The following is a 27804-nucleotide window of genomic DNA, read 5'->3' as shown; positions in this document are numbered from 1 at the left end:
CATGTTAGAGTAGATTATAAATATAGGAATCAAACCAGAGAATAGTTGGGATAGACAATACTGGAGAATTGAATTATTTGAATAGTCTATCAAATCACAAAGGGGATCAGTTGTTGTATATTTGAATATGATTTATGAAGACATTGAGGAAAAATGATGAAGACAACACATTATGTTGAGCATAGGTAAAGGTGATCAAATAAGTTATAAGTGATACAAATAGGAAAGGTTAAATAGGTAGATTAAATAGGTTAATAGGCAATGGAATAATCTTATTAGAAAACTAACCTCTTATTGGTAAAGAAGAAAGTGCACATGAAATAATGAACATATTAGAACAAAGGATACATAATCTTATCTAAACAAATAAAAGAAGAGGTAAATAGATGAATATTAAAGTCTTATCAGTAAATGAATAATAGTTGATGAAGATTCAAGGTGAGGTTCTAAAGTTTAAATCATTATTCAAAACTACTAATGGTATTGGATAGCTAGAGGAACAAGGCATGATTTAAAAAAGAAGTAAGAACACAAAGGTAAAAATAATATGTTTGAGGATTGATTCCTAGAGAAGTTTTTAAGAGGTCAAAATGTATTATAAAATGATGAAATGGAAGAATGACATTAGATTAAGGTCTAGCATTAGTGATTGATGATTTTATACTTAAAGAGGAGAAAGAGAAGATGATTAGAGTCATAGATAAATATTGTGATAAAAAATGTGGAAACAAGTTGGAGTAAAGGAAATTATAGGTTACAATCATAGAAGGAGACATTAGACTCTAGATCAAAGTAAATGATCATGTATGTATGTTAATATGTTGAGGAACTTTATTGGACCTGATTAATCAAGAATATTGTGAACCATAGATCATTTTGTATCTTTTTCTCTTTAACCATTGAAATATAAAAATCATTTAACTTGATGACCCTAACAAGTCTTTTGTAAATCCTCTAACTAAGCTATATTCTCAAAAGAGTGTTTAAACACCTCTAACTAGGTTACTCCATAGGGTATACGACTTCAATAGCTCTCGAGAGAAATCTCTTACAATGTGAAATTTAATAGTACTTTTGTATCCCTTAACCTAACAAAAAAGCATATTCTAGAAGAGTACAATATTTGTAGGCATTATTCTTGCACTGTGCTTTTCACTTTATTCAAGTTTCAATAAGGTATATCTAGTGTTATATTTTGTGGATGCTTTTATGTGATGCAATTTGGTTTAAAGTTTATTTTATCAATAATTCTAATAATAGGTTAAAGAAAATTTAAATTTTAATATGCTTGGTAAAGTTTTTTGGTCCTATGAGTTTTAGTGTGTTTGTTTGGGTTGGTTATTATTGATTTACACCCCCCTCCCCCCACTAAATATTCCTATACCTACTATTCATATCAATGAATTGGTTTCTTTATTTAAGAAGTATTAAATAGCTAAGAGAAAATATCTCAAGATGTACGGGAAGGACAAACCCAAGTTCAATAAAAAGGTGGATGACTTTGTCATAAGGGTGAGAAGGACACATTTTAACTTATTAGGAATCTCAAATATTTATATTGAATATATGACTATAATATGCACAACATACTATATTTCCTATAGATAGTGAAAGAAGAGAAAATTGTTTCATAACTTGGTAATGATAGAATTTATATGTGCTTTGAAAAATTTAGAGCATGTTAACTTGAAAATATTGAATAGTGCCTAAGTGGGATAAACTATTGAAATTTAATCAAGGAGATGAACATGTAATGAAGGTCAAGGTTGATAGTTTGAAAGGAAAACATGATGACATGAAAATGTAGGAGAATAAAATTATTTCATAGTATAGAACAATGAAAAAGGAGATTGTTCCTTCTATAAAATGTGATGGAGTAAAAATTGAAGAAGCTAAAGTTTTAAGTAAAATCCTCAAAACACTCCTATCAAGATATGCAATTAGAGTTTCTCCTAATCAAGACGTAAGGGAAATTGATTCCAACAAAGTTACAACAAATACAATATTGGTAGGCTTAATGTATTTGATTTGAGTAGTATTGATAATATTTAGCCTATTATTGAAACTACATCTCAACCTTCACTAAGCATTTATTCATCTAGGAAAGGAAGATTTGTTTCTTATAATTAATATGATTAGTATTATTTTATTTTTTAAGAGAAAGAGTTGGAATACTCAAAGAATTAATAGAAAATGTATTTCCTAAAGGGAAATTAATATATAAAGAAACTTCAAGGAGAAAAACAAGATATGGAGCTACATAGTTGAAGAAGAAGATGGTGGTTGCAATGCTCATGGAGATGATAGTGATGAGCAAATAGTGTTTGTTCCCAAAGAGGAAGATCCCTTTATTAATAGCACTAAAATTGACGAACATAATGCTCTAAGCTCAAGCATGAAAATTAGTAATGATTAGAAAATTGACAATGTTTTCACACATCATACGAGTAGAAATAGGGACAAATTCATAATAATAGAAGAATGTGAAGATGATGTAATAAGATTTTGGAATAGTTCCCCCTATGTAATTAGAGGTAAATGTTCTTTTGATCTAATTGAAAATATTACCTATGAAGATGTTTATTGGGATGATAGATTGAAATATAAGTTGTTGAGTCTATCTAGACAAAATAATAAAGGATTTAAATTTAAGTTAAACAATAGAAAATAAAAAATATTAGGAAATCTAGTAAACTAATCACTATTAGTAACTAGACAAAATGAAATCTTATCGAACTAACTACTATATTTGGACATTGTTTTGTTGCAAAAGTAAAAATTATTGGTTGTGGCATAAGCGACATTGTCATATGAACTAAATAATGTAGTATGAAAAGAGTGTCAAATAGGAATGATGAATAGCTCAATCTTTACGAGTAATCTCTATTCTACCAAGAGTATTCTAGATTTGGTGCACACGTATCTATGTGGCCCTAAAGGTACTAAAAGTTATTACAATGATAAATATTTTATAATATTTATTGATGAATACCCAAGGATGATTTCTGTTATTTTTTAAATGCTCAAATCAAATACTTTTCATATGTTTAATATGTACAAGGAAAGAATTGAAAAGGAAATTAGAAAAACATTGAAATGTCTTAGATATGATAATGGAGGAAAATTTAATTCAAATAAATTCAATGAGTATTATGATGAGCATAACATGAAAAAGGCAATTAACTGCACCAAGAATAACACAATAGAATACAATCATTGAGAGGAGGAATGGATCCATTATGAAATTTACTAGAATGTTTTTAAATCATAAAGAAGTGGCTCAAAAATTATAGAGACAAGTTGTAAGTACTAGTATATATAAACATTGAACTTGGTACAAATAAAGAAGGGAATATATAAGACACCTTATGAATTTTGATATGGACACATCCCTTATTAGATTTAGCCAAACCAAAGTTGGGCAAGGTATTTTTATCTCTAAGTATTTTTCTCGATCTATAGGTTCCCTTCATAATGGTGGTACTAGCACTTTTGACATCGAGGACCTCAACTTTTCCTATTTTTATTTTCTGAGCAGAGGCAATGGGATCCCTTTCACTCTAATCTTAGGTGGAGAGGGATGGATTTTGACCTTTATTAGTGATTCTTAGAGGTGAAGGGCTCTAGCCTAGGATTTGGGGGTGAAGGCTTTTATAGAATTTAAGGAGGCAAAAAATCAAGGCATGGTGATACATGGAATAGTTTGATCCTTCCTTTATTTGTTTTCTAATGTTCCACACACAATCTTCCATGGAATGTAAAAGTAGAAAGGGAAAGGAAATGCATTCCTTATTTCTAAAATGGTTTAGGATGGGAAAGTGATAATAGTAACACACCTTGACTTTATCTTCCATTGTTATGTATCACATGATGCCATAAAGAACCATGTCCTAGGGTTTCAGGAGCTTTTCATAGGAATGTCCACAATGGAAGCAAACTGGGGCTTCATTAGAATAGAAAAAATTCCCCATTCTTGTCATATCCGCTACCCTAGGATTCTTCCTCTAATTTTTTCCTTCCAACACTAGACTAGTAGCATTAGTAATTATCTCTTTAGTGAGCTTGAAGGAGACACTATTAATGCTAACCCATCATTTCTTCCATGAGTCCACAAACTCCCAAGTCAACATCTCATCATGCCCTTTGATACTCTCCATGAATGAAATAAGACCACCTTACTTCAAGTGTGTGCATGTCACCTTATCCTTCCAAACAACCTCTTCAATTCTAGGCAGTTTGATCCTCATATTAGCACCCTCCATAACTTCCTCCTCCCAAAGCTCAACAATTAGGCTCTCCTTTAGCTCATACCCTTCACTAGCTTCAATAGACTAACCTAAAACTTGAAAAAGAGAAAGTCAAATATGTTTTCCAAACACTTGATTTTATCAAAGTTTAATTCAAAATAAAATTTATTCCTTGGTCACAAGGTCATAATGCTTCTATAAATCCCCCTTAAAAGCTAGCCTCAAAATATTGATAGTGTATTTCTTGGATGTAGTAGAATATCATCCCAAATATGGCATTGATTACTGAGCTTCCATTTCCCATCACAAATCATAATTGAGAAATTAAAGATAGAGGTGAATCTAGAATAATTTATCAATGCTAGTACATATGCTAAAGTTAGCACCATCATTTTTGAACCCACCACATTAAATAATAGTTCTTTGCGATGCCAAAAGTTCCCCATGCTAAATGCATAATTATGGAGGTTGTCATTTTAATTTTAATTAAAGTGGACATCATTACTTGGAAAGGCTTCTTTCTAAGCTAGTAATTTAATTGTTGACAAAAGATAATACTCATTTTCCCAAACTTGAGAATTAATAGCCTCATGTCTATACCCCACTAGGTTGTCCACCACTTGATTTCCTTCCATATAGACATGTTGAATTTTAACTATATTAATCATGTTTAGGAGAATCTAGGAATCTCTAATAATCAACATGGCATGCTAGTTCATCATATTATCTCCCTTGGAAGCCTCAATTACTAATAAAGAATATTCCTCCACTATCAAATTTTGAATTCCCATATTATGCACTAATTCCAATCCATGTAGAAGTCCCAAGGCTTTTGCCTCATTTCTCAAAACTTTCCCATATTTCTTGAAATATCCCTTGATATAGAATCCATATTCATGATGAATGACTTGATCTAGTTGCAACACCTTCACTCCTCCTTGACCCATTGAAATTAAATTTACACTAGTTCAGGGGGGTGTCTTCCATCTTCTATTCAGTCTTTTTTGGATCCTTAAATTATCAACTTTCTCAATTAATTGGGAGATGTGCCAAACTTCTCCACAACACCTCTCAATATGTGTTGGTGGGTGGGGGGAAGTTTCCATTACCAAGTTAAAGAACACAGTTTGATCACTCCAATCATATTTAAGGTGATGACCTTCTAGATCAGTTTAATGAGGGGGTGGTGTGAGGGGCATTTCCATCCAATGCTGAATTGGTGCACATCTCTGTTAAGGACCCACGAGATCCCAAGTTGGCCAAGGATTCTCTACTAGACTTGCATAGTATAGGGGCAATGGATTAAGAGATGAGGGATTGTTTCTTCCTCCCTATAGCATAACACACATTGATTTCCCATTTGGAAGCTATGCCTCTTAAGATTATTAATAGGGAGGATACTACTATTTATAACAAACCACCAAAAGAAGTTAATTTTGGGGAGAAAGTGGGAATGCCAAACGTTCTTCCACTCCACATTCCTCGTCTCTCCAATTATGCTACTATAGGTTGATTTCACACTAAAGTCCTTTCTTAGGTTCCTTTCCCATATTAGCTTGTCAATATTTGAGAAGAATAGAATGTGGATATATTAGGAGGAATCTCAACTCCTTATACATAGTCTTATCTATAAGGTTGGAATTGTCCATTATAATAGCCTTACACTCCTTGTTATAGATATAATTCATTAGCTTTTCACCATGCTCTATTACCCCTTGCTATTTTAAAGTAGAAAACCATGATATTAGGAGAATGATGACATTAGGAGCTATTTAGATAATAAATAGATTAATATTTTATAAATTGAATATTAAATATGTGTTAAGAATGGGATGGGGTTAAATTGATTAATTTTCAAATAATTTTAGTCTTAGAGTTTACTAAGGGTTAACTTTAAGATTATTGTTCAAATAAGATGATAGATAATTAATGTTTATAATTAGAGTAATAATTATAGGTAAAATTTAATTATTATAAAGGCTAGGATTGAATTTGATTTGTAGGAGATATTTTGGTTAGAATTTAATCATTTTTAACTTTTAAATTAATTAAGCTTCAAATAAAATTAGATTAGGATGTAATCAGGGTTAGGGTATAATTATATATTTAATTAGAAATAGACATTAACATAATTAATTTAGATTTAATTTATAAATCTTATTACGTATAAGCGCATCATTTTACATACAAAATCGTGCAACTACTAGTTAATTTTCATGCTGGATCTAATATTTTTATTGATGTGGATATTAAGATTTTTCTAAATCAAATTTAATATTTCTCTCAAAAATAGAAGATTATTAGTGAGGATCTTAACACAGTACCAAATTTATTAAGGCTACAACAAATTGTAACATTCTATATTGTAACAATTTTTTTTTATTTTCCTTTAAATGTCTCATGGTATGATTTTTATTTGTTTCCCTTTAAACATGTCATCATTTAATTTTACAATGCAATACTTTTTCAATTTTTATTTACACAAAAATTACCTTTTTTTTGTAAAACTTATTTTATAACGATGTTTACAAACTTGCACATTCCTAGAGTTGTCATGCACTAATTGTTTAGAGAGATATGAAATCAACAACTATAAAAATTTCTTCATTAAAAAACTAGAAAAAATCACTTCTTCCTTGTATTGCTTTGCATTTTTTAAGGACAAATCTTCTCTCATAAGTCACACTATCATTTAGCTAAATCAAAATGTATTGGTTGTATAGTTTGTGTACTTCATTTTGTTTCTTTTACACATTCTAATCAGATGTTGAAATTGAATATTTTTTGATTTACATATAATTGTCAATTCTTAATTGAAATATTATTAAACAACTCTTAAATATAATATTAGGAGAAGATTAGTGAATATATTGTAATTGAAAAATTTCAATCAAATTTTACAATTATCATCTATTAAAGAGAATTCTATGAGAAGATTTATGTACCACAACTAAATTATATACTCTCGAGAAGATTTAATCTTCATTTTTCTCATTCTAAAATAACTTTTTTGATATCTTTTAAAAAAGTTATGTTTGTCGTGCTAGATCTAATGGTTAATTTGTTTTCTTCTTATGACATATTTATATTTTAAAAAGATTATGAGAGGTACATACAAAAATATTTTAAGAAATTTATAAATAATTTGATACTTGTTTAATCTTTTATATTGATTTTTTTTCTTAAATTCTTCAAATAATGTAAAATTACTTTTTCTTGTGATTCTTTTTATTTTTTAATATTTTAAGTAAATATTATTTATGCTATAGTCTTTCTATAAAATACATATTAAATAATATAATTTCATAAGTGTTCTCATTTAAGAAAATTATTTAAAAATTCTATATATACGAGAAGAGATAAATGATTTTTTAATATTTAAAAATATAGTTATTATTCTAAAATGTATAGCAAATAATACTATTGTAGATATCTATCAAAATAGAATTACATAAGAATCAAATAAGAATAATACATTTAAGTTTATCTTATTATAATTTTTTATAATTAAACAATAATACTTATTTTTAATTAATATAATGAAAGACACGTTGATCTCCAAGTCATGTTGCCTATGAGTATCAAACAATTAGTCATTTCCTAGACAAAAAAGTCAGGCATCATTGCAGTCGAGCCACTCAATGAAGGCCGAGTAATGTTAATGACTTGTTCATATTTGAACAATTTGAGTGGACCAAGTCTTAGGTTGCCGAGAACCCTAGTATGTACTATGTACAAGTTAATGCCGATTAAGTTAGAAGTTAGTAGATGTTGAGCTAAAAAGAGTTAGTTCATGCTGAGCCATATACTTCTAGTACTAAGAATACAAAAGCCAAGGGATAACATGAATACTAGTTATGACCGAGTGCCAAGTCATTCAAGTATCGAGTTAAACAATTTTGGTTTATGTGTTTGTGATGGCACAAACACTTAAGTACACTAGTATGGCTAACTTCTATATGTGATTTAAAGATTATAGATACAACCAAGGAGTTGTTTACGTATTTATTTAGAGGTCATTAGCCCCTATGAAGGTAGTGTAACCAATCAATAAATTAGAAGGAATAAGGTGAAAATGGGAGAAGTATGGATCATTGATTATGGTCTAGAACCTTCTCCAGATGGTTAATTAAGGAAGGTCCAAACCCTAAATCTTAAGGGAGAATGAAAGACAAAGGAAAGACAACTGTATGTGTGGAAGAAGGCTATGTTTGATTAGAAGCATATATCCAATAGAGAAACCTAGCATTGAGGAACAAAACACAATTTATTAGATACAAGATTAGATTGGAATTAGAAAGAGGAGATCCATAATCTAACATTAGAGTTCCAATTGAAGGACCAGTTACTAATACATTCTAGCAAGTGAATCAAGATAAATCTCTTAACAAAGTGGTCCTAGTAGGCCTATTCAAATATCCTAATAGAGTGCTTACATATTTTTAAGTTTGAATCCTTTAATAAATGTAGACTAAAAAAGTCTTGTAAGCTCATAGTAGGACAAACCCCTCACAGGATAGATCATTAGAGGTGATCAGATATTGTAGCCTTAATAGACACACTTTATTGTAGTAGTAGTGATGCAAGGAGGAGGTGGTAACTATCTCCTTCACTTACTAATTCTAATTACTAGGCTTCTTCCAAGCCTACCAAGCATATCATATACTATCCTTTAGGATTCTCCAAGGTTAGAGACTGGGTGATTGTCCTATTCCTTATGCCACCTCACCTATTCCAAATGTCTCTACCTATACCTTCACCAAAACCCAAAAAACTCTCCTTCACACCACACCCAATACCTCCACTACCTTACACCCTTTAGGATCTTTATCAACACCATACCCTAATAAGCTTCCAAAATACTTAACTCATTGCCAACTAAGAAATTTCAAAACATTCACAAGGTTCTATATACCTTTGTGGGCTTCAAACACCAATTTCCATAAACATACTTGATGAGGACTCTTCTTAGTAGCTCTTCCTTGGGAATTAGGTAAGAAATAAAAATATTTCAAACATCTTTTTATTTCTAACATCTAACAAATCTAAAGGTAGAATCAGACACCCCTTACTAAATTCTATAAGATTACAAAATCTTAAGCTTTCAACTGATCATTATGGCACTCAACTTGCAGGCCCTAATCTAGGCTAGTATACCTAAAACACATTCTCGAACTACAACCTTATCAAACTCTCAAGAACCTAACTAAATCAACTTGAATGTGTAATTAACTTACCAAAACCTCTCTAAATCCTTACTTTCAGGCTCCTAGTCTTTGATGAGATACCCAAACCTCCAAACCCTTACCTTTAATGAGTGTTTCCTTGCTAAATACTAGAACTAGCCTTCAAACTCCAATAACTCACCTACTTCACTATTCCAAAGGGATCTTAAACATCCTATTAATGCATCTTAACCATCAAGCACATATACCAATCTTAACCAAGCCCTATCACATTTTCCAAGAATATTGAGTCATTGTCTTTTCATGTAATCAACAGCTAACTTGTTGATCCTCAGCTAAGTTTGTGGTATGGAATAGGGTTATATTGTGGATTATTAAATTGGTATTCTAACAAACTAAAGGAAGCATTTCTAGGTTCTATAATTTCACATAATGAAAGATGCAATCCATTTGTTCACTGCAATATGAAACTATGCAATATTTACTATCAAACATAGAGTAATCAGCTCTTAGTAACAACTTAATGATATAAGGTTTCTCAACGTTCATTATATAATTTCATTCCATCATAAAAAAAACTTAAGAATCACCATAGAATCGATACAAAGAGAAGATAATCAAACTATAATCCAAATACTAGTATATCAACAATATTGCACAAATTGAATGATTTGTTATACAAATCCATACACAAAACCCTTCATTACTCTTCTCCACACATTCACCTCTCCAAGTTTACATGATAATGTAATTTTTATATAATTAAATGACCTTTTACCTTCCCTAATGGCTCATCCAAGGTGGATGATTTTTCACCTTCCACAAAACTTGTCATTTTGCAAAAAAAATTGATAACAACTTTTTACAACTTTTTCTCTTTTTTCACATTTTTTCATTTTAGGTTTTAATATTCTTTCTAGGTACCTTAAATAGGTCCAAAATTACATCATGACATCTTAACACTACATTATATTCCATTTATGCCCTTGCATGACATTTTCCCACTTTTGACTCACTTTAAACTGTATTTCTTAAAACAAGAAATTGGTCAACATGACCTTAATTTGAACACCTAATAACATGATTTGAAACAAATAATTCCCTAATATATCAAGAATCAAAATTCCATGGGAGATAAATAGTGAAGATTTATGGGTTTCATCACCACCACAGTTTCACCTTCACCTTGGAGGGTTTCTTTGTAACCAAATTTTTTGTGCTATGTGTTTACATTTACTTTCATGTTTATGGATGTGATGAATAGTTAGATCCATTTCAGTTTATGGTTATATAATTCATGATGATGATATGAGATGGGTTAATGGTGAATGCATTTGATTTTTTTTAAAGATATACAAGTTTCATAGATCTCGATTCAACTCCTCTTAGTATCATAATTTCCCAATAGACTTGTGTCAGTTGGTATGAGAGCCTAGTTCTCTTAGAAGAAGTATAACAACTTGAGAGTCAAGATCTTGGAGATAGAGGCTTATAAGTTTGGAAACATCATTGAGAATTAGAATTTTAACATACAAATCATATTACAACAACTTGAAATGGAAAAAGAGGAGTTGAGGACATCCTTGAAGGGAAGAAAGGAATTGATTATCTAATAGAATGACACTCTATATCAAGAAGTATACACTAAAGAGCTACTTGATAATGGAAACTCTAGTTAAAGTGATGCATAAATAGCATACCCATTGGAGAGAAATATTATACTAAATGAAGGAGTTAAATGATTGAAAAGAGAGCATGAAATCCAATTATTAAAACTATGTGAAATGACTGAATTGGAAATGAAAGTTGAAGAAGATAAAATAATGGCAAAAGATGATAAGAGAAAAATTTCTATCAAACTTGATGAAAGGACATCTAATGTGTAGAAGCTCAAAAACAATTATCTAGATATGGTGAATCAATTTCTACTTGGAAATCAAGAATTGTATAGAAGGGACATAGAAATTGTAAATCAAAGGAATGAATTAGGATTTGAAATAGAAATCATTGATAGGATGAACAAATCTAATGAAGCTATCAAATAATTTGTGGAACTAATGAGAACACCAAGAATACTAGGAAACACCTCTAGACTGGGATATAACAAGAACTTGTCATCTACTAAAGAAGGAGAATCATCAAAGAGTGGTTAATAGTGGAATGTAGAGCAATATCATAAAAAACCTATATATCATCATTGTGGGAAACCAAGATATACAACAAACATGTGTAGAAGAAAGAATGTTAAGAAAAATCCTAAATCAAAATTCAATGGTTACTATTTTAATTTAAAGAAGCAAAGGCACCAAGCACATGAATTCAAGTCAAAGAATAGTAATAAACCAATTCCACCTATATTTCAAGGGCATTGCTATAACTATCAAAAGTATGCACATAGAGCTGAAGAATGCAGATCTAAGGGAAAACCTAGTTGGAAAACCAAGAAGGGAAACACATCTAAAAAATGTAACTTCCACAATTGGGATTATAAAACAAGGTATAGTTTTTATTATTGTGGTCACATTGTAGAAAAATGTATTAGGACACACTTTACAGGAAAATCTAAGAGTTGGATGAATGGAAGTTTGGTTTGTTATAGTTCTCACAAGACTAGACATATAAGCATAAAATGAAAACTAGAGCACCAACACCAAGAAATGAAGAAAGAAAAGATGAAAAGATTGTTGAGATGACAAAGAACCAAATGAATTGAACCTAGAGAAAGAAGGAAAAAGGAAGTAGTAATAGAATTGGTGGAGTTGAGATCACCCAATCCAATGGATTGGGTGATCAAATTACTTCTAACTAAGAAAAGAAGGTATGTAAGGAACTATATATTTGAATACTACATTATACACCAGTTCTTAACATAAGATGTGTTAATAGTCCATATTTGCATCAATCAAGATGCATTAGGACATGTTATGATAAATAAGAGAAACACAATTAGCCTAGGTTATGCTAGATTTAGGGAACACACATATGTCCATAGCCCTAAGAGATTTTTCTGAGAAGTTTTCACCCAATACATTGAATTATAAAATCTTGAAAAATAAAATTGAAGATGTAGTCCAAGAAAGCATATTGGTTTGGAAGTAGGCATTTGGGATGTTAGCCTCAACAATAGAAGAAGAGAAAAAAGAAGTAGAAGTAGAAGTGGATAAGAAGGAATATTATAATGATCTAGAAAATCTTGAGGAAGAAATAAGGAAAAAGGAAGAGGAGAATGAACAGCAAGATGCTATCACTATTCAAGAAATACCTAAGGAAATGCAAATAAATATTAATATTTTGAGAGAGGAAGAACTCAAGCATGAATCATTCATCAATGAAACCTCATATACACCTCTATCATGCATCAATCTAGTATTGATACAAATTAATGATTATCAAAGGATTGATGGGGCACCAACTATGGATTCAACACATGTTCATTCAATAGTCACAGTTGAAGACAAGATCCTGCAAGATGTTAGTGGCAAGGAATATGGAAAGACAATAGTTACACTTCTACATCCAATCCCAAGGAAAATATTATAATTAAAAAAAGAAGAAGGAGAAGAGAAATAGAAATAAGATACATCTACAACTAATGCCTTAGGGCCTCATGTTGATGGAATAAAGGAGGTTGTACAACAAAGTGCTAAGGAGACATAGGAACCAAAAGAGCAAGTGACAGTTCAAGCAATAGTTAAACTACTGAGTGTAGTAACTTCTACACTAACTTGAATAGAAATTACTACACATGATTAGTGGGTGGTATCTACTTAGAAGTAGACAAGGTGGAGTGCTAAAGTCACACCATTTCAGATGACATTACCAAGTTCCAACACACCTAAGGGAAAGAAGATAACAAAGAAGTTCAAGTCACCTAGAAAACTAGTGACATTAGATGATGTAATAGCTATTTCCAAATTTGATCCTAACAATATGAATCCTGATCAGATGAAAATCTTGCAAGATGTATTGGCCAAGACGACAAAGAAAGACGAAATGAAAATGGAATATCAATAGAGGAAAGTAATGCATGAGATTAAAGATATCTTTGTTGATGCATTTGATGTACATGGTATTAATGTCAAGACACCTTTGATAGAAAAATTAGTTCACATTTTTTAGAAGGTTAAAAATGATGATATTGAAGCTAATGAGATACTATTATATTGGTTTGAGAAGAAATTTGAGAAACAAGTTTATGAGAAAGTGTCAACTGAGATTGCTATAAGAAAAGTTGAACTTTCTAACCTTATTAACAATATAGAGGGAGTTGTAAAGAATATTAAATTTTTGTACAAAATTTTGTGTGATATACAAAGGTTCACACAAGAAATTCAAGATTAGATTGAGAAAGTGTAGCTAGAACTAAAGTTGATAGGCCATTCTTTGAGCATGGATGTAAGTTCAAGCTCTATTCATTTTTAAAGATTATTTTTTGCCCAAGGGAGATTGGTTGAATTACAAGAAATGAATGGAAGCATGAGAACTAAATTGATTTCTATTAAATAAATTTTGATAACACTTTTGGAGGTAATGAAGAGAGAGCTACCATTAGCTAAGGAGATAACATGCTAAGATTTTCATCTCTTTATTGCAAAGAGTCTAGATGAAATAACTGCTCAGCTAGAGATTAAAATTTCAATTTTGGAATGTGTCAAAACTAGTTGGGATAATTCACTTGCCACAATTATACATATTTACAAACTATTTTGGGACAAATATGGTTTGAACCCTTCACCCCAACGATCATAAGTAATAAAAACAAGAGGGAAAATAGACAAAAGAGATAGATACACAAGGGGAAATCAAAAGGTCATGATATTTCATACAAGAAAATTAGATAAAGATAAAATGTTTGACATAATATAATGTACTAATAATTTTTGGAGATATGTAATTAATGTATATAGAAAAGTATTTATGAAAATAGAGTCATAGTCTAAGGGGGAATATTATTTTGTAATTCTGCATAGAATGATCAGTCATGGCAAAGTGTTTTTGCCACTAATGTCAAAGGGGGAAATTTTTGATCTCCAAGTCAGGTTTCCTATTAGTTTCAAACACTTAGTCATTTCCTCAATAGATTTCATTGATCATTAGTGTGACTGAGCCACCCAATGAAGGTCACATAATGTATATGACTTGCTCACATTTTAGTTTTAGTCGAGAAAGTCTTAGGTTGCTGAGGAACCCAGTATGTACCGAGTACCAGTTAGTGTTGAGTAAGTTATAAGTCAAAAGACATCAATCTAAAAGGAGTTAGTTCATATCGATTCATATAGTTAGTGCCAAGCATACAAAAGCCAAGGGACATCATGAGTATTAGTTATGATCGAGCATCAAAGTTTTCAAGTTCAGAGTTAACCAGTTTTGATATATGTTTTTGTGATGGCACAAACACTTATGTAAACCATTTTTTCTGAATTCTATACATGATTTAAAGATTATAGAGATAGCTAAGGATTTTTTTTTATACATATTTTGTCAAAAGTCATCAATCCATATGAAGATAGTGTAACCAATCAAAAAATTGGAAGGACTATGTGATAAAAGGGAGAAATATGGATCATTGATTATGATTTAGAACATTATCTAGATGGTTATTTACAGAAGGTCCAAACCATAAATCTTAAGGGAGAACAAGACAGATGAAGGAAAGAAAAGTGTATGTGTGAAATAAGGCTATGTTTGATTAGAAGCATAGATTAGGTAGAGCTACCTAGTAGTGAAGGACATGAAAAAGTTTATAAGGTAGGAGATTAGATAAAAAATTGAAAGAGGAGATCCATAATCTAGTTTCATAGTGCTAACTAAAGGATTAGGTATTGATACATTCTAGAAAGTGAATGAGGATAAATCTCTAAACATAGTGAAATTATTGACCTATTGAAATCTCCTAATAGGGTTCTTACTTAGTTGTAAATTTAAATCTTCTTTTCAAGGTAGACTAAATAAGTCTTGTTAGCTCTTAGTAGGGAAGACCCCTCACAAATTAGATCACCAGAAGTGATCAAATATTGTAGCCTTAACATCAACATTTTATTGCTACAATAGTGAAGATTTGTGGGTGTCATCCCCACCCCACTTTCACCTTTATCTTGGAGGGTTTCTAGTTAACCAAATATTTTGTGTTATGTGTTTAAATTTACTTTCATGTTTATTGATTAGGTCTATGTGATGAATAGTTAGATCTATTTCAGTTTATGGTTATATGATTCATGATATTGATATGAGATGGGCTAATGATGAATGCATTTGATTTGTTTTAAAGAAATAATTTTTTATAGATCCTGATTCACTCCCCATCTTAGTATCTTGCTTTCCCAATAGACTTCCAACAAGACATAAGTTGTGTAGTATCATACTTTCTTAATTATTATTTTTTAGTTTAATATACTAGTCATAAATTTGACACAAATCTGAATAGAACATAATTTACTTATATAATTTGTAAGAAAATATCACAAACTAAGGATTTTTATTTAATATTTTTAGAATTAATTCTACATATTTCCACTCTTCCCAATGGACAACACATATCAATTTCTTGAAAATTTTAAATTCCTATCAGCTCATTGTTGCATGTAAAAAATGTACAATTGCTAGTTTAGGTTTTATTGAAATCTTTATCAATGTCTCATGATTATCCTTAGTTTTTTTTATGTGCATTGTTAGTTACAAAAATAATGGAAAACCCAAGAGGACCTTGATGTCAAATTTATGTTAAATCTCATATTTTATTTAATCATATGCATCACATTCAAGTTCTTATATCATGCAATAAAAATTAATTGATAGCTATAATCTAAGCTTCAATTTTATTTTCCATTTTCCAAGATTTTCAATTATCCTCATTGGTTCCCTAATAGGGGCCTTGGCTATTATTTCATATATTTAGGAAAAAATGAAAAGTATACTATGTAAAGTATCTAGTGATCTAAAGCTGATATATGAATCCAAAACTATTAAACATCTTTAATATAACACCTTGGAAAATGTTAAACCTATTCTTTTTTGTTTATTCTACACATTCTACATTTTCTCTCCTTTTGAATATTGTATAGGTATATATTATATTTCTTATATATTCTAAGAATCATGAATATTAAAAAATAATATAATGAATAGAATGATCAGTCATGGCAAAGTGTTTTTGCCACTAATGTCAAAGGGGGATATTTTTGATCTCCAAGTCAGGTTTCCTATTAGTTTCAAACACTTAGTCATTTCCTCAATAGATTTCATTGATCATTAGTGTGACTGAGCCACCCAATGAAGGTCACATAATGTATATGACTTGCTCACATTTTAGTTTTAGTCGAGAAAGTCTTAGGTTGCTGAGGAACCCAGTATGTACCGAGTACCAGTTAGTGTTGAGTAAGTTATAAGTCAAAAGACATCAATCTAAAAGGAGTTAGTTCATATCGATTCATATAGTTAGTGCCGAGAATACAGAAGTTGAGGGACATCATGAGTATTAGTTATGATCGAACATCAAAATATTCAAGTTCAGAGTTAACCAGTTTTGGTATATGTGTTTGTGATGACACAAAAACTTATGTAAACCATTTTTTCTGACTTCTATACATGATTTAAATATTATAGAGATAGATAAGGATTTTTTTTACATATTTTGTCAAAAGTCATCAATCCATATGAAGATAGTATAACCAATCAAAAAATTGGAAGGACTATGTGGTAAAAGGGAGAAATATGGATCATTGATTGTGATTTAGAACCTTATCTAGATGGTTATTTACAGAAGGTCCAAACCATAAATCTTAAGGGAGAACAAAAGAGATGAAGGAAAGAAAAGTGTATGTGCGAAATAAGGCTATGTTTGATTAGAAGCATAAGATTAGGAAAAGCTACCTAGTAGTGAAGGACATGAAAAAGCTTATAAGGTAGGAGATTAGATAAAAGATTGAAAGAGGAGATCCATAATCTAGTTTCATAGTGCTAACTAAAGGATCAGGTATTGATACATTCTAGGAAGTGAATGAGGATAAATCTCTAAACATAGTGAAATTATTGGCCTATTGAAATCTCCTAATAGGGTTCTTAATTAGTTGTAAATTCAAATCCTCTTTTCAAGGTAGACTAAATAAATCTTGTCAGCTCTTAGTAGGGAAGACCCCTCACAAGTTAGATCACCAGAAGTGATCAAATATTATATCCTTAACATCAACATTTTATTGCTACAGTAGTGAAGATTTGTGGGTGTCATCCACACCCCACTTTTACCTTCACCTTGGAGGGTTTTTGGGTAACCAAATATTTTGTGTTGTGTTTAAATTTACTTTCATGTTTATTGATTAGGTCTATGTGATGAATAGTTAGATTTATTTTAGTTTATGGTTATATGATTCATGATACTGATATGAGATGGGCTAATGATAAATGCATTTGATTTGTTTTAAAGAAATAATTTTTTTTTTATAGATCCTAATTCACTCCCCCTCTTAGTATCTTACTTTCCCAATAGACTTCCAACAAGACATAAGTTGTGTAGTATTGTACTTTCTTAATTATTATTTTTTAGTTTAATATATTGGTCATAAATTTCACACAAATCTAAATAAAACATAATTTACAAATATAATTTGTAAGAAAATATCACAACCTAAGGATTTTTATTTAATATTTTTAGAATTAATTCTACATATTTCTACTCTTCCCAATGGACAAAATATATCAATTTCTTGAAAATTTTAAAGTCCTATCAACTCATCATTGCATGCAAAAATGTGCAATTGCTAGTTTAGGTTTTATTGAAATATTTATCAACATCTCATGATTATCCTAAGTTAACTTAGTTTTTTTTTTTTCATTGTTAGTTACAACAACAATGGAAAACCCAAGAGGACCTTGTTGTCAACTTTATGTTAAATCTCATATTTTATTTAATCATATGCATCACAGTCAAATTCTTATATCATGCAATAAAAATTAATTGATAGCTATAATCTAAGCTTCAATTTTATTTTCCATTTTCCAAGATTTTCAATTATCCTCATTGGTTCCCTAATAGGGGCCTTGGCTATTATTTCATATATCTAGGAAAAAATGAAAAGTATACTATGTAAAGTATCTAGTGATCTAAAGCTGATATATGAATCTGAAACTATTAAACATCTTTAATTTAACACCTTGGAAAATGTTAAACCTATTGTTTTTTTGTTTATTCTATATATTCTACATTTTCTCTCCTTTTGAATATTGTCCAGATATATATTATGTTTCTTATATATTGTAAGAATCATAAATATAAAAAAATAATATAATTATTTTCCCAAAAAAAATTAGAGCCTTTAAAAAGTCACATTTTACTGTGATAAAGAGATACATTGTATAAACTCTTATATGCTAAATCTTGGAGCATATTATAGACTTAAAATAATAATCTCCTTCGGTTTGTCTTCAATTATTTTATTTAATGTATCAATTTCTTTCAATAATGATTATATTTATCAATAAATTTATATATTTTCAGAATAATAGTAAAATATTCTACTCTATTCTATCATTGAATTGTGTTGAAATATTCTTACCTTCTTTATAAATGTGCCCGAACTTTTGCAAACATTCACCAATATTACATAGTTTTCCTATCACATAACATGCAATTATAAGTTTGCTATTAGTAAAACAAGTTCATAAATTATTATTAGTTTTCAATAAATTACAAAATGATATAAAATAATTCAACACAAATTGTACAATACATGGTTTTCTCTTATTTTGAATATACACTTTTGACATAACACTATAACATTGGTAATTTATACTAGATCTAAAGAATAATATCCCACATGATACTTTGATTCTTAGCCCATATATCATTACTTTTAAAAATGCCCCTCTTTCTCTTTGATAATGTTCAAATATCATAACTTAAATATTTCAAAAAAAGAAGAATACCAACCAAAAAACTAATAATACTTAAAAAAGATAGAGAAAATGATAAAATTAATATTTTATTATAGAAATTAAATATGAAAAAATAGTATTCAAATTATATCTTAAAGTATTCATTTCATCAATGATAACTAATATTTTCAGTTGTTTCAACTTCCAAATGGAGCAACCTACATGTTCTACTATTGTACCATATATGCCAATGTTATGGGCATAACTACCACATTTTATTATAATTAAAATATTCATATTGATTATCATAAATTTAATTATAAATGAACTTGTAAATTATTATTTAATATTTTATTCATAATAATATGCTAGCATATAAGATCATATATGTGGTTGATTTTAAAAAGTGTATATGAATTAGTATGTAGACCTATTAGATGTATGTGTATGCCTATATATATGTAGGTACATGTATCATTTATAAATTTGTATGTGCATATTTTGAATGTGCATCTCTAAATATGTAAGAACATAATCATTTTTGTACTTATGTAAGTAAAATACTATCAAGTAATAGATCTTTTATTACTCAAGAAATTAGTACAATTTGTTTTTTTTTTTGGTTTCTAAATTATATTGTAATTGTTGGATTAATACATATTAATTACTATAATAGTTTAACTATTCATTAGTTTAACTTATATAGGATGTGGATAGTAATTTAATAAGAGCACATATGTGGTTACTATATTTAGAGGGGATCTCTTACATCTACATAGTTTTATTTAGGAATGGCATATGAATGGATAGTACCACTTGTAGAGAGAATATATTATTAATATATATTGTGTGTGTACTTACTAACTACATATATTTTTCACTTTTTAAAGAATGAGTTAGTAGTATATATATTTTACTTTTATTGGAAAATTGTCTCATATACATTATTTCTTTTGCTATAAGTTAGATATTTATGTATTAGATCACATTAAAGTTAAGGAAATGAATAACATAAGAGAAGTTAAAAATCATAATATGTATTAGTATGATACAAAATATAGATTAACTTTGGAATTTCAAAAATGAATTTTTTTTTTAAGAGACTTGAAATTATTAAATAACATTAAAGTTTGAAGTAGTACACAAGAACCAAATTAGAACTAATAATGTAGCAAAACAACAACAAAAATAGGCAATACATCATAGAGAAAGAAATAATCACTAAAAATACCGGATGCATTCCACAAAAAGTCAGAAAAAAGGGAGAATCTCCTATCAACCTTGAATAAATTTTAAAAATAATTATTGTTTAAAATCAACTCTCTTTTTACACTTTTCATGTTTTTCATCATAGAATCCATACTTGAGTTTCCCATTTTTCTTTTCTTCTAAACCAAGTGATAACACCAACACCATGATATTTAGTAAAAATATTTGAGTTTCTTATTCTAGTAGTTTCCGTAGTATAACCTTTGGTCAATCCTTGAAAAATCTAGGCTTGGTCATTAATCCATTTGATCCCATTGATATTATACCACATGGTTGTGTGGCTCTCTACAAAAATAATCATTTATTTATAATCATGTATCTCACTACAACCACATAATATAGTCTCTCATATATTTTTATAGAATCACATTCCAAGAAATTATATTTCTACACGTGATCATGTTAAAAATCATTCACACTCTTTTGAGAGGTCTTGATTCATAGTAAGTAATTTTTTCACCCTATAATCATCAGGAGATATTCTTGCTTTCACTTTATTTACATTCATCTCCAAGATAGTTTACATTAGTAGGGAAAGATGTTGGCATTCATTGTATCCTTTAGAGAATACTCAATGTTAGCATCAAAGACCCTTTCTCTAGGAGTGTATTATTTGAAAATTATATATGAATATGAAGATCTTAAGTCCTTATTTTTGGGAGAAGAGTATACTGGGGAACCCACTCCAATAATATTATATTTCTTTAGTTTTTTGGAACATGAAGAATAAACTTTTCTTTTACTTTTCCATTTTGCCATGGCAAAAGAAGAGACCATAATTTTCCTTAATTATTTAATATCCCTATTGGGGATAGATTACTTAAGAAAAAATTCTACAAAAGAAGAATAGTTAGATTCTTCATTGATATATAACATAATAAATTATAAATGGGCTTTATATTCCCTTATTTTTGTCTATAGTTTATGCATTTTAACAATACTAGCATCTTTGTCATTGTCACTTCAATCCCCATGACCTAAACCCTCATAAATAGTTCAAATTCACTTTTGTCTTTGGTAACATAATGTTTTATCAAAATTGAATAAAATCTATAAAATTTCACAATAAGAAGATTTATCCCTATGCAAAAGAAGATTAGAAGGGTTTTTTTAAGGTCTTTTATACTATGATGTAAAAAGTGAATCAAGAAGGACATAACATAAATACATTTATGATTTTAGAAGTGGTTTATATTTAAAAAATAGAATCTAAAAGGGCTAATCAACCTTCCATATAATATGATGTATCTTATGAGAACTTCAAAAAAATTAGAGCAGAGGTAGGGAATTGTTTTCATGTCACTACCACCATTTTAGTTTCTTTTAAATTTATGCTTCTCCTTTTGTATAAATAATATTAGAAGTAATTCATGAATGCTCTTGTCTCTAAATGATTTTCTTCCTTTAATTAGGGTTTATAAAACTTTATTAACCAAATCCTCTAAAATCACATATTTAATTTTAAAAAGTCACACTTCTTCATCCAAACTATCCATGAAGTCTTTTTTGTCATATTTATTACTCCAATGAATCCTCTAAATAAAAGGAGAAAGGATCCTACTAGAATACTTAGCCCTTATTGTTGACACCATTTTTCCTATCATATATGTTATTTTTGTGGACTCTGATCAATTTCCAAGTGGGAGATTGTTGTGATGTGGAGCCTAATCAGACTTAGAGGTTCATTTGGCATGGTTTCCTCCAAGATTATTTCTATGGGAGTTTGGGGGTGGTGCCTCAAGTGTGCTCCCTATTGCTATATTGGGTGGGGTCGAGGGACAATTCCCCCATGGGGGGTTTTTAGGGGCAACACCCTCGAAGCCAAAAATGACCTACTATTGTAAGGGGCATCTATTCTTATTTTTCTATTAGAAGACTTATTCTAGCCCTAATTTTGTAAGCGAAAAAAGATTGTATAAAATAGCTTAGGGTTATGGATTCATATTGTATGGTGCTATAGTAGCTTCTTGTGGTAGCATTGATTTGTAATGGATTCCACATTATAATCAGTAAATAATAATAATTTATTGGACTTGCTATTAGTGGATGTATCCCTTGGATTGGGTGAACCATGTTAAATCATTGTGACTTGTGTTCTCTTCTGTGTGATCTATTATTTTCTAATATTGGTTATATTTGCATGTAACTATTATTTTTGTCTGTGGTTAATCCTAACAAGTGGTATTAGAGCTCGACCATCATAATTTTTTCTTTAAGACAGACTATCATTAATTTTTTTAGCTATCCTCTATAGGAAGGTCTCACAATTGAGTGAGAGTCTCACAATTAACTGATAATGATGGAAGATGAGGGTAAGATGAAGGTTGACAAGTTTAATGGGAAAAAAATTTAGTTATAAAAAATGTAAATGAAGGAATATCTTTATTAGAAGGATTTATGTAAGCCATTAGAAGGAAAATCCAAGACAATGGTACTATGATAGATGAGGAATGACATATTCTAGATAGAAAGACACTTGGAAGCATTCAATTATGCCTAGCACCATTAGTGACATTTTACATTATAAAAGTGAAGACAATGGAAGAGTTGAGGCAAACCCTAGCAATGCTATATGAAAGCCCTCCACTTTAAATGAGTTATTTATCATGAAGCATTTATTTAATATGAAAATGGAAGAAGGTGGATGTGTTGCATAATTCTTTAAATGAGTTTAATATGGTTACTAGTCAATTATATTTTATAAATATTAATTTTGATGAAGAAATTAGGGCTCTCTTGATTTTTGTGCTCTTCGCTTGAAAGCTAAAATGACTTGGTAATAGTTGTAAGAAATTTTGTTTATGGATCTAATACCCTAAAATTTGATGATGTGATTAGTGTTATTTTGAGTGAGGAAACTCATAGGAAAACCTTAGGTGGATCTACATTAGGAAGTGCATTGAATGCACAATGCAAAGGTAGAATGACTGGGAGAGGAAATAATTCTAGAAATCATGGGAAATCTATAGGAACATCAAAGAGAAAGAGATCTCAATCTAGAGGACAAAGAGATTATTGTTATTGTGGTAAACAAGGGAATAAGAAAAAATATTTTTAGACTCAAAAGAACAATGAAGGATACAAACAAAATGGAAATAAGGAGAAAAATATTGTAAGTATCAAATAAGAAGAGGATAATTTTCTTCTTTCTTTAGAAAGTGTTGATGATTCTTGGGTTTTAGATTCTTAGGCTTCATTTCATGCTACACTGCATAGAGGTTATTTTATTGATTATGTCCAAGGGGATTTTGAGCTTATTTATTTGGGGGATAATGAACCTTGTCAAATTGTTGGAAAGGAAAAAGTTTAGATTAAGTTGTAGAATTAGAATAATTGGTTACTACTTGAGGTAAGACATGTTCCAAGGCTAAGTAGGAATTTAATTTTAGTAGGGTGACTCAGTAATGAAGGCTATGTAGTTACTTTTAATGATAAAAATTGGAAGGTTTCAAAAGGTTCCCTTGTACTAGAAAAAGGTGTGATAGTAGGCACCTTATATATTTTTATAGGTCATACTATTCTTTCTACTTTAATTGTTTAAGAGAAAAATGAATGTTTAGGAATAGTTGTTGCAGTTGAGTAGGGATAAAAAATAGTTATTGTCAATTTTGATACAACTTTATGGCACAACAGACTTGGGCACATGAGTGAGAAGGGTATGAAATTACTACATTAAAAGAAAGTTCTACTAGGTTTGAAATTTGTTAGCATAGATTTTTGTGAAATTTGTGTGTATGGAAAACAAAGAGAGTGAGTTTTGTGAAGAGTGGGAAGGAAAAGAAAAATGAGAAATTAAAGCTTGTGCATACCAATGTATAGGGCCAGCTCAAGTATCTTTCCTTGGTAACTCTTATTATCATGTTACATTTATTAATGATGCAACTAGAAAAGTATGGGTTTATTTTCTTAGAAAGAAATATGATGCATTTTAGACTTTTAATAAATGGAAATGCTTGGTTGAAAATGAGACTCGTAAGAAATTAAAATGTCTCAAATCTAATAATAGCAGTAAGTATTACAGTAATGAATGGGAATATTATTTGTTCACTAATGGTATTTGTAGATTGAAAATTGTTCCAAGGACTCCATAGGAATCATAGTGGTTGAACTTATGAATAGGACAATAATGGAGTGTGCAAGGAGCATGAGGTTGCATGTTGGGATGCCCTTAAACATGTGGGAAGAGGATGAAAATACTACGATATACTTGATTAATAGAGGTCCCTCTACTCCTTTGGGCTATGGTAATCTAGAGGAAGCATAGATTGGTAAGAAGGTGAGTTATTCTTTTGTTAAAACCTTTGGTTGTGAAGCATTTGCACATATAGATTCTGAGAATAGAACCAAGATGGAATCTAAGTCAAAGAAATATGTATTTTTTGGATATGTCATTGATGAATTTGGTTATAGGATTTGGCATTTTCAAACCATAAAATTGTAAGAAGCAGGGATGTTATATTCAATGAGAAAGTGTTCTACAAATATCTGTTGTAGCAATATGAGAAGAAAGAAAATGATTATGTAGTGCTAGATCATACTCCAGTAGATGATTTTCCAATAGTTCCTCATGGTCTGCAATAGCTGCAACAACAAATACCACACACCCCAATGAATGTTAGATGGTCAACAAGGCTAAGTAGGCCTCTAGAAAGATGTTCACCTTATTTGTACTATATTTTATTTACTGATGTCGGCGAACCTGAATATTATGATGAAGTTGTGCAGGTGGATACAAAGATTCAGTTGGAGTCTATAATGAAAGAAGAAATGGACTCTTTACTAAAAAATTAGACATGGGATTTATGCAAATTTCTTGTAGGTAAAAATACTTTATAGAATAAATGGGTTTATAGGTTGAAAGAACAAGATGGAGGTAAGAAAATATTTCAAACTAGGTCAGTTATCAAAGGATTTTCATAGACAAAGGGTGTTGATTTTGATGAGATAGTTTTTCCTATTGTTAAAATGACTTTTATTCATACTATTTAAAGTATTGTGGCTACCAAAGATTTTCATGTGGATCAACCTAATGTTAAAATAGTCTTTCCTCATGGTGATTTGGATGAAGAGATAAATATTGCACATCCATAGGGATTTGAGGTCAAAGGTAAGGATAATTTAATATGTAAATTGTGTTACTCCTTAGATAGTTTTGAAATTTGAGTGTTAACACACTTAATCAATTTTTATATTGAAGCTGAGTACACCATGCATGCGGAGCCACAATATGTGTCGAGCTAGCATTTCAATAGGTGCCAAGTAACTTTAGGTGCCGAGTAGTATATAGGTGTTGAGTGATATATAGGTGTTGAGTCATAGTTGATGCCAAGAAAATTAGAATGCTTTATATGCCAAGTGAGCTAGAATCATATATGTGCTGAGCGAGACAAAGTGTAATAGGTACCAAACTATCCAAGATAGTAAATGTGTTGAGCACTAGTAGTTCAGTATGAGCTGAGTAACACATAATCAACATATGATTTTGTGCCCTCACAAACTTAGATGTAAACCATTTTTGGAGTTTACATAGAAGGATTTCGAAGGAGAAAAAGGATAAGGATGAATCTTTTACATTCCCTATGTGATCTACATGAAACCAATTAGAAAATGGAGAAGGCATGCAACCAATAAGAAAAATGCAAGGTATGAGCAAAAATTTGAGATTCAATATGGATCATAGATCCATACCTAACCCTAAGTCTTCATAATCTTTAAAAATGAGGTCGAAGACCCATTGCATGTGTGAGAGAGAATAGTGTATGGGGAGACTATAGTGAAATTCAATGTGAAAGAGTAAAAGACTTAGAGGAACAGAGCAGTAATTTCATATCTAGTTGATCAAAATAGTACAAGGGTTAAGAGACATGATTAGATATCAGATCTTAAAGGATCAAGGTTCGAAGGAGCAGAACAAGTGCCTGAAATCAGCAATTGAAGATTGTATGAAATTAGGTCAAAGATTTCAAATACTTTCTTTTCATGGTATTGGAAGGTGGAAATCCTATATTGATAGGTTAGCTTAATAGCTAGGTAGGAGAACCTTTGGAGAAGGTGATTGAAAATCCTATGTATCAGGTGGGTTTGGCAGCTTATTGTAAATCCTTTAATAGGGTGATAGTCAATGTAAAGTGTTTTGTAAATCCTCTAACTAGGTCACTATTGACACAATGTAAAGCCTTTAATAGGGCAGACCATCAGAAGTGGTTGAACATTTATTATTGCAGTGATTTTTGTGGGTATCATCTCCACCCCAGTTTTACCTTCTTATTCCTGGAGGGTTTATGGGTTACTAAATCTGGTGTTATGTGTTATTGCATGTAATTTACTTCATGTTCATTAATATGTTTACTTGTATGCAATTTTCTTTTCAGTTATATGTTTAATTTGTTGAAAAGAGTTAAAAGTGTTGTACTTCTGATTCACAACACCCCCCCCCCCCTCTCAGAAGTACTCTTCCCAATTTGGACATTCCAACAATTGGTATCAGAGAACTTGGTTCTCACAAGGAAAAACCCAACAACTTAGAGAAAAGTTTTGAAGATGGAAGTCTTCAAACTTGGGAGGATCATAGACAATTAGGTGATTGATATGTACCTAGCTCTACACAAAGTGGAAGAAGCAAGAGAAGAATTGAGAAAACCCTTAAAAAGAAGGAAGGAGATAGCCATAGCTGAAAATGACATACATGACAAGGAGATTAATACCACACAAGTGTTCTCAAATGGAGATTCCAAGGAATTTGATGCAGCAATAGCATAACTAATGGAGTAAAATAGAGCACAAGCTAAATAAATTAGATTACTCAAGCTTGAACAAGAATCACAAGCCATAATTCTTTGTGAAGTGACTAAACAAAACAAAAGAGATATTGAAGAAAAATCCATGATAGAAGATGACAAGAGAAATCTCACCAATAGACTAGAGGAGAAGACAATTGAATTTGAAAAGATCTCAAACATGCAGTTAGACACCTTAAGCCAGATGATGAATGCTCATCATGAGCTAAACATGAAGGACATCGAGATCTCCACTTTGAATATGTAGAATGAACAATTGTAGAATGAATTAAAGAGAGAAAAAGAGATACCAGAAAGCTACAAGAAACCCAATAAGGCTATCAAGTATTTTGAGCAACTTTTGAAATCACCAAGGACTAATAATGACACTTCAAGACTTGGCTAAACCAGCACTAAACAAGGAGAATCATCCAAGACTGTAGAAGAAAGGACCAACAA

General features: G+C 30.3%; 1 protein-coding gene across 1 annotated transcript in view; it reads right to left on the bottom strand.

Annotated features, from left to right (window-relative positions):
- The window catches only part of LOC149547737 (uncharacterized), a 150166-nt gene that overhangs the window by 28552 nt on the left and 93810 nt on the right, over nucleotides 1-27804 (bottom strand). Inside the window, exon 7 of the mRNA XM_089791805.1 lies at nucleotides 18982-19038. Within this exon, the coding sequence (XP_089647931.1) occupies nucleotides 18982-19038 (57 nt within the window). The remainder of the gene's footprint in view (nucleotides 1-18981; nucleotides 19039-27804) is intronic.

Source organism: Cupressus sempervirens, chromosome 7 (assembly GCF_028749045.1).
Source record: "Cupressus sempervirens isolate cs-2001-9-10 chromosome 7, ASM2874904v1, whole genome shotgun sequence".
Taxonomy (NCBI): Eukaryota; Viridiplantae; Streptophyta; class Pinopsida; order Cupressales; family Cupressaceae; genus Cupressus; species Cupressus sempervirens.
The sequence above is the reverse complement of the archived record's forward strand: the minus strand, read 5'-3'. Positions and strand labels throughout refer to the sequence as shown.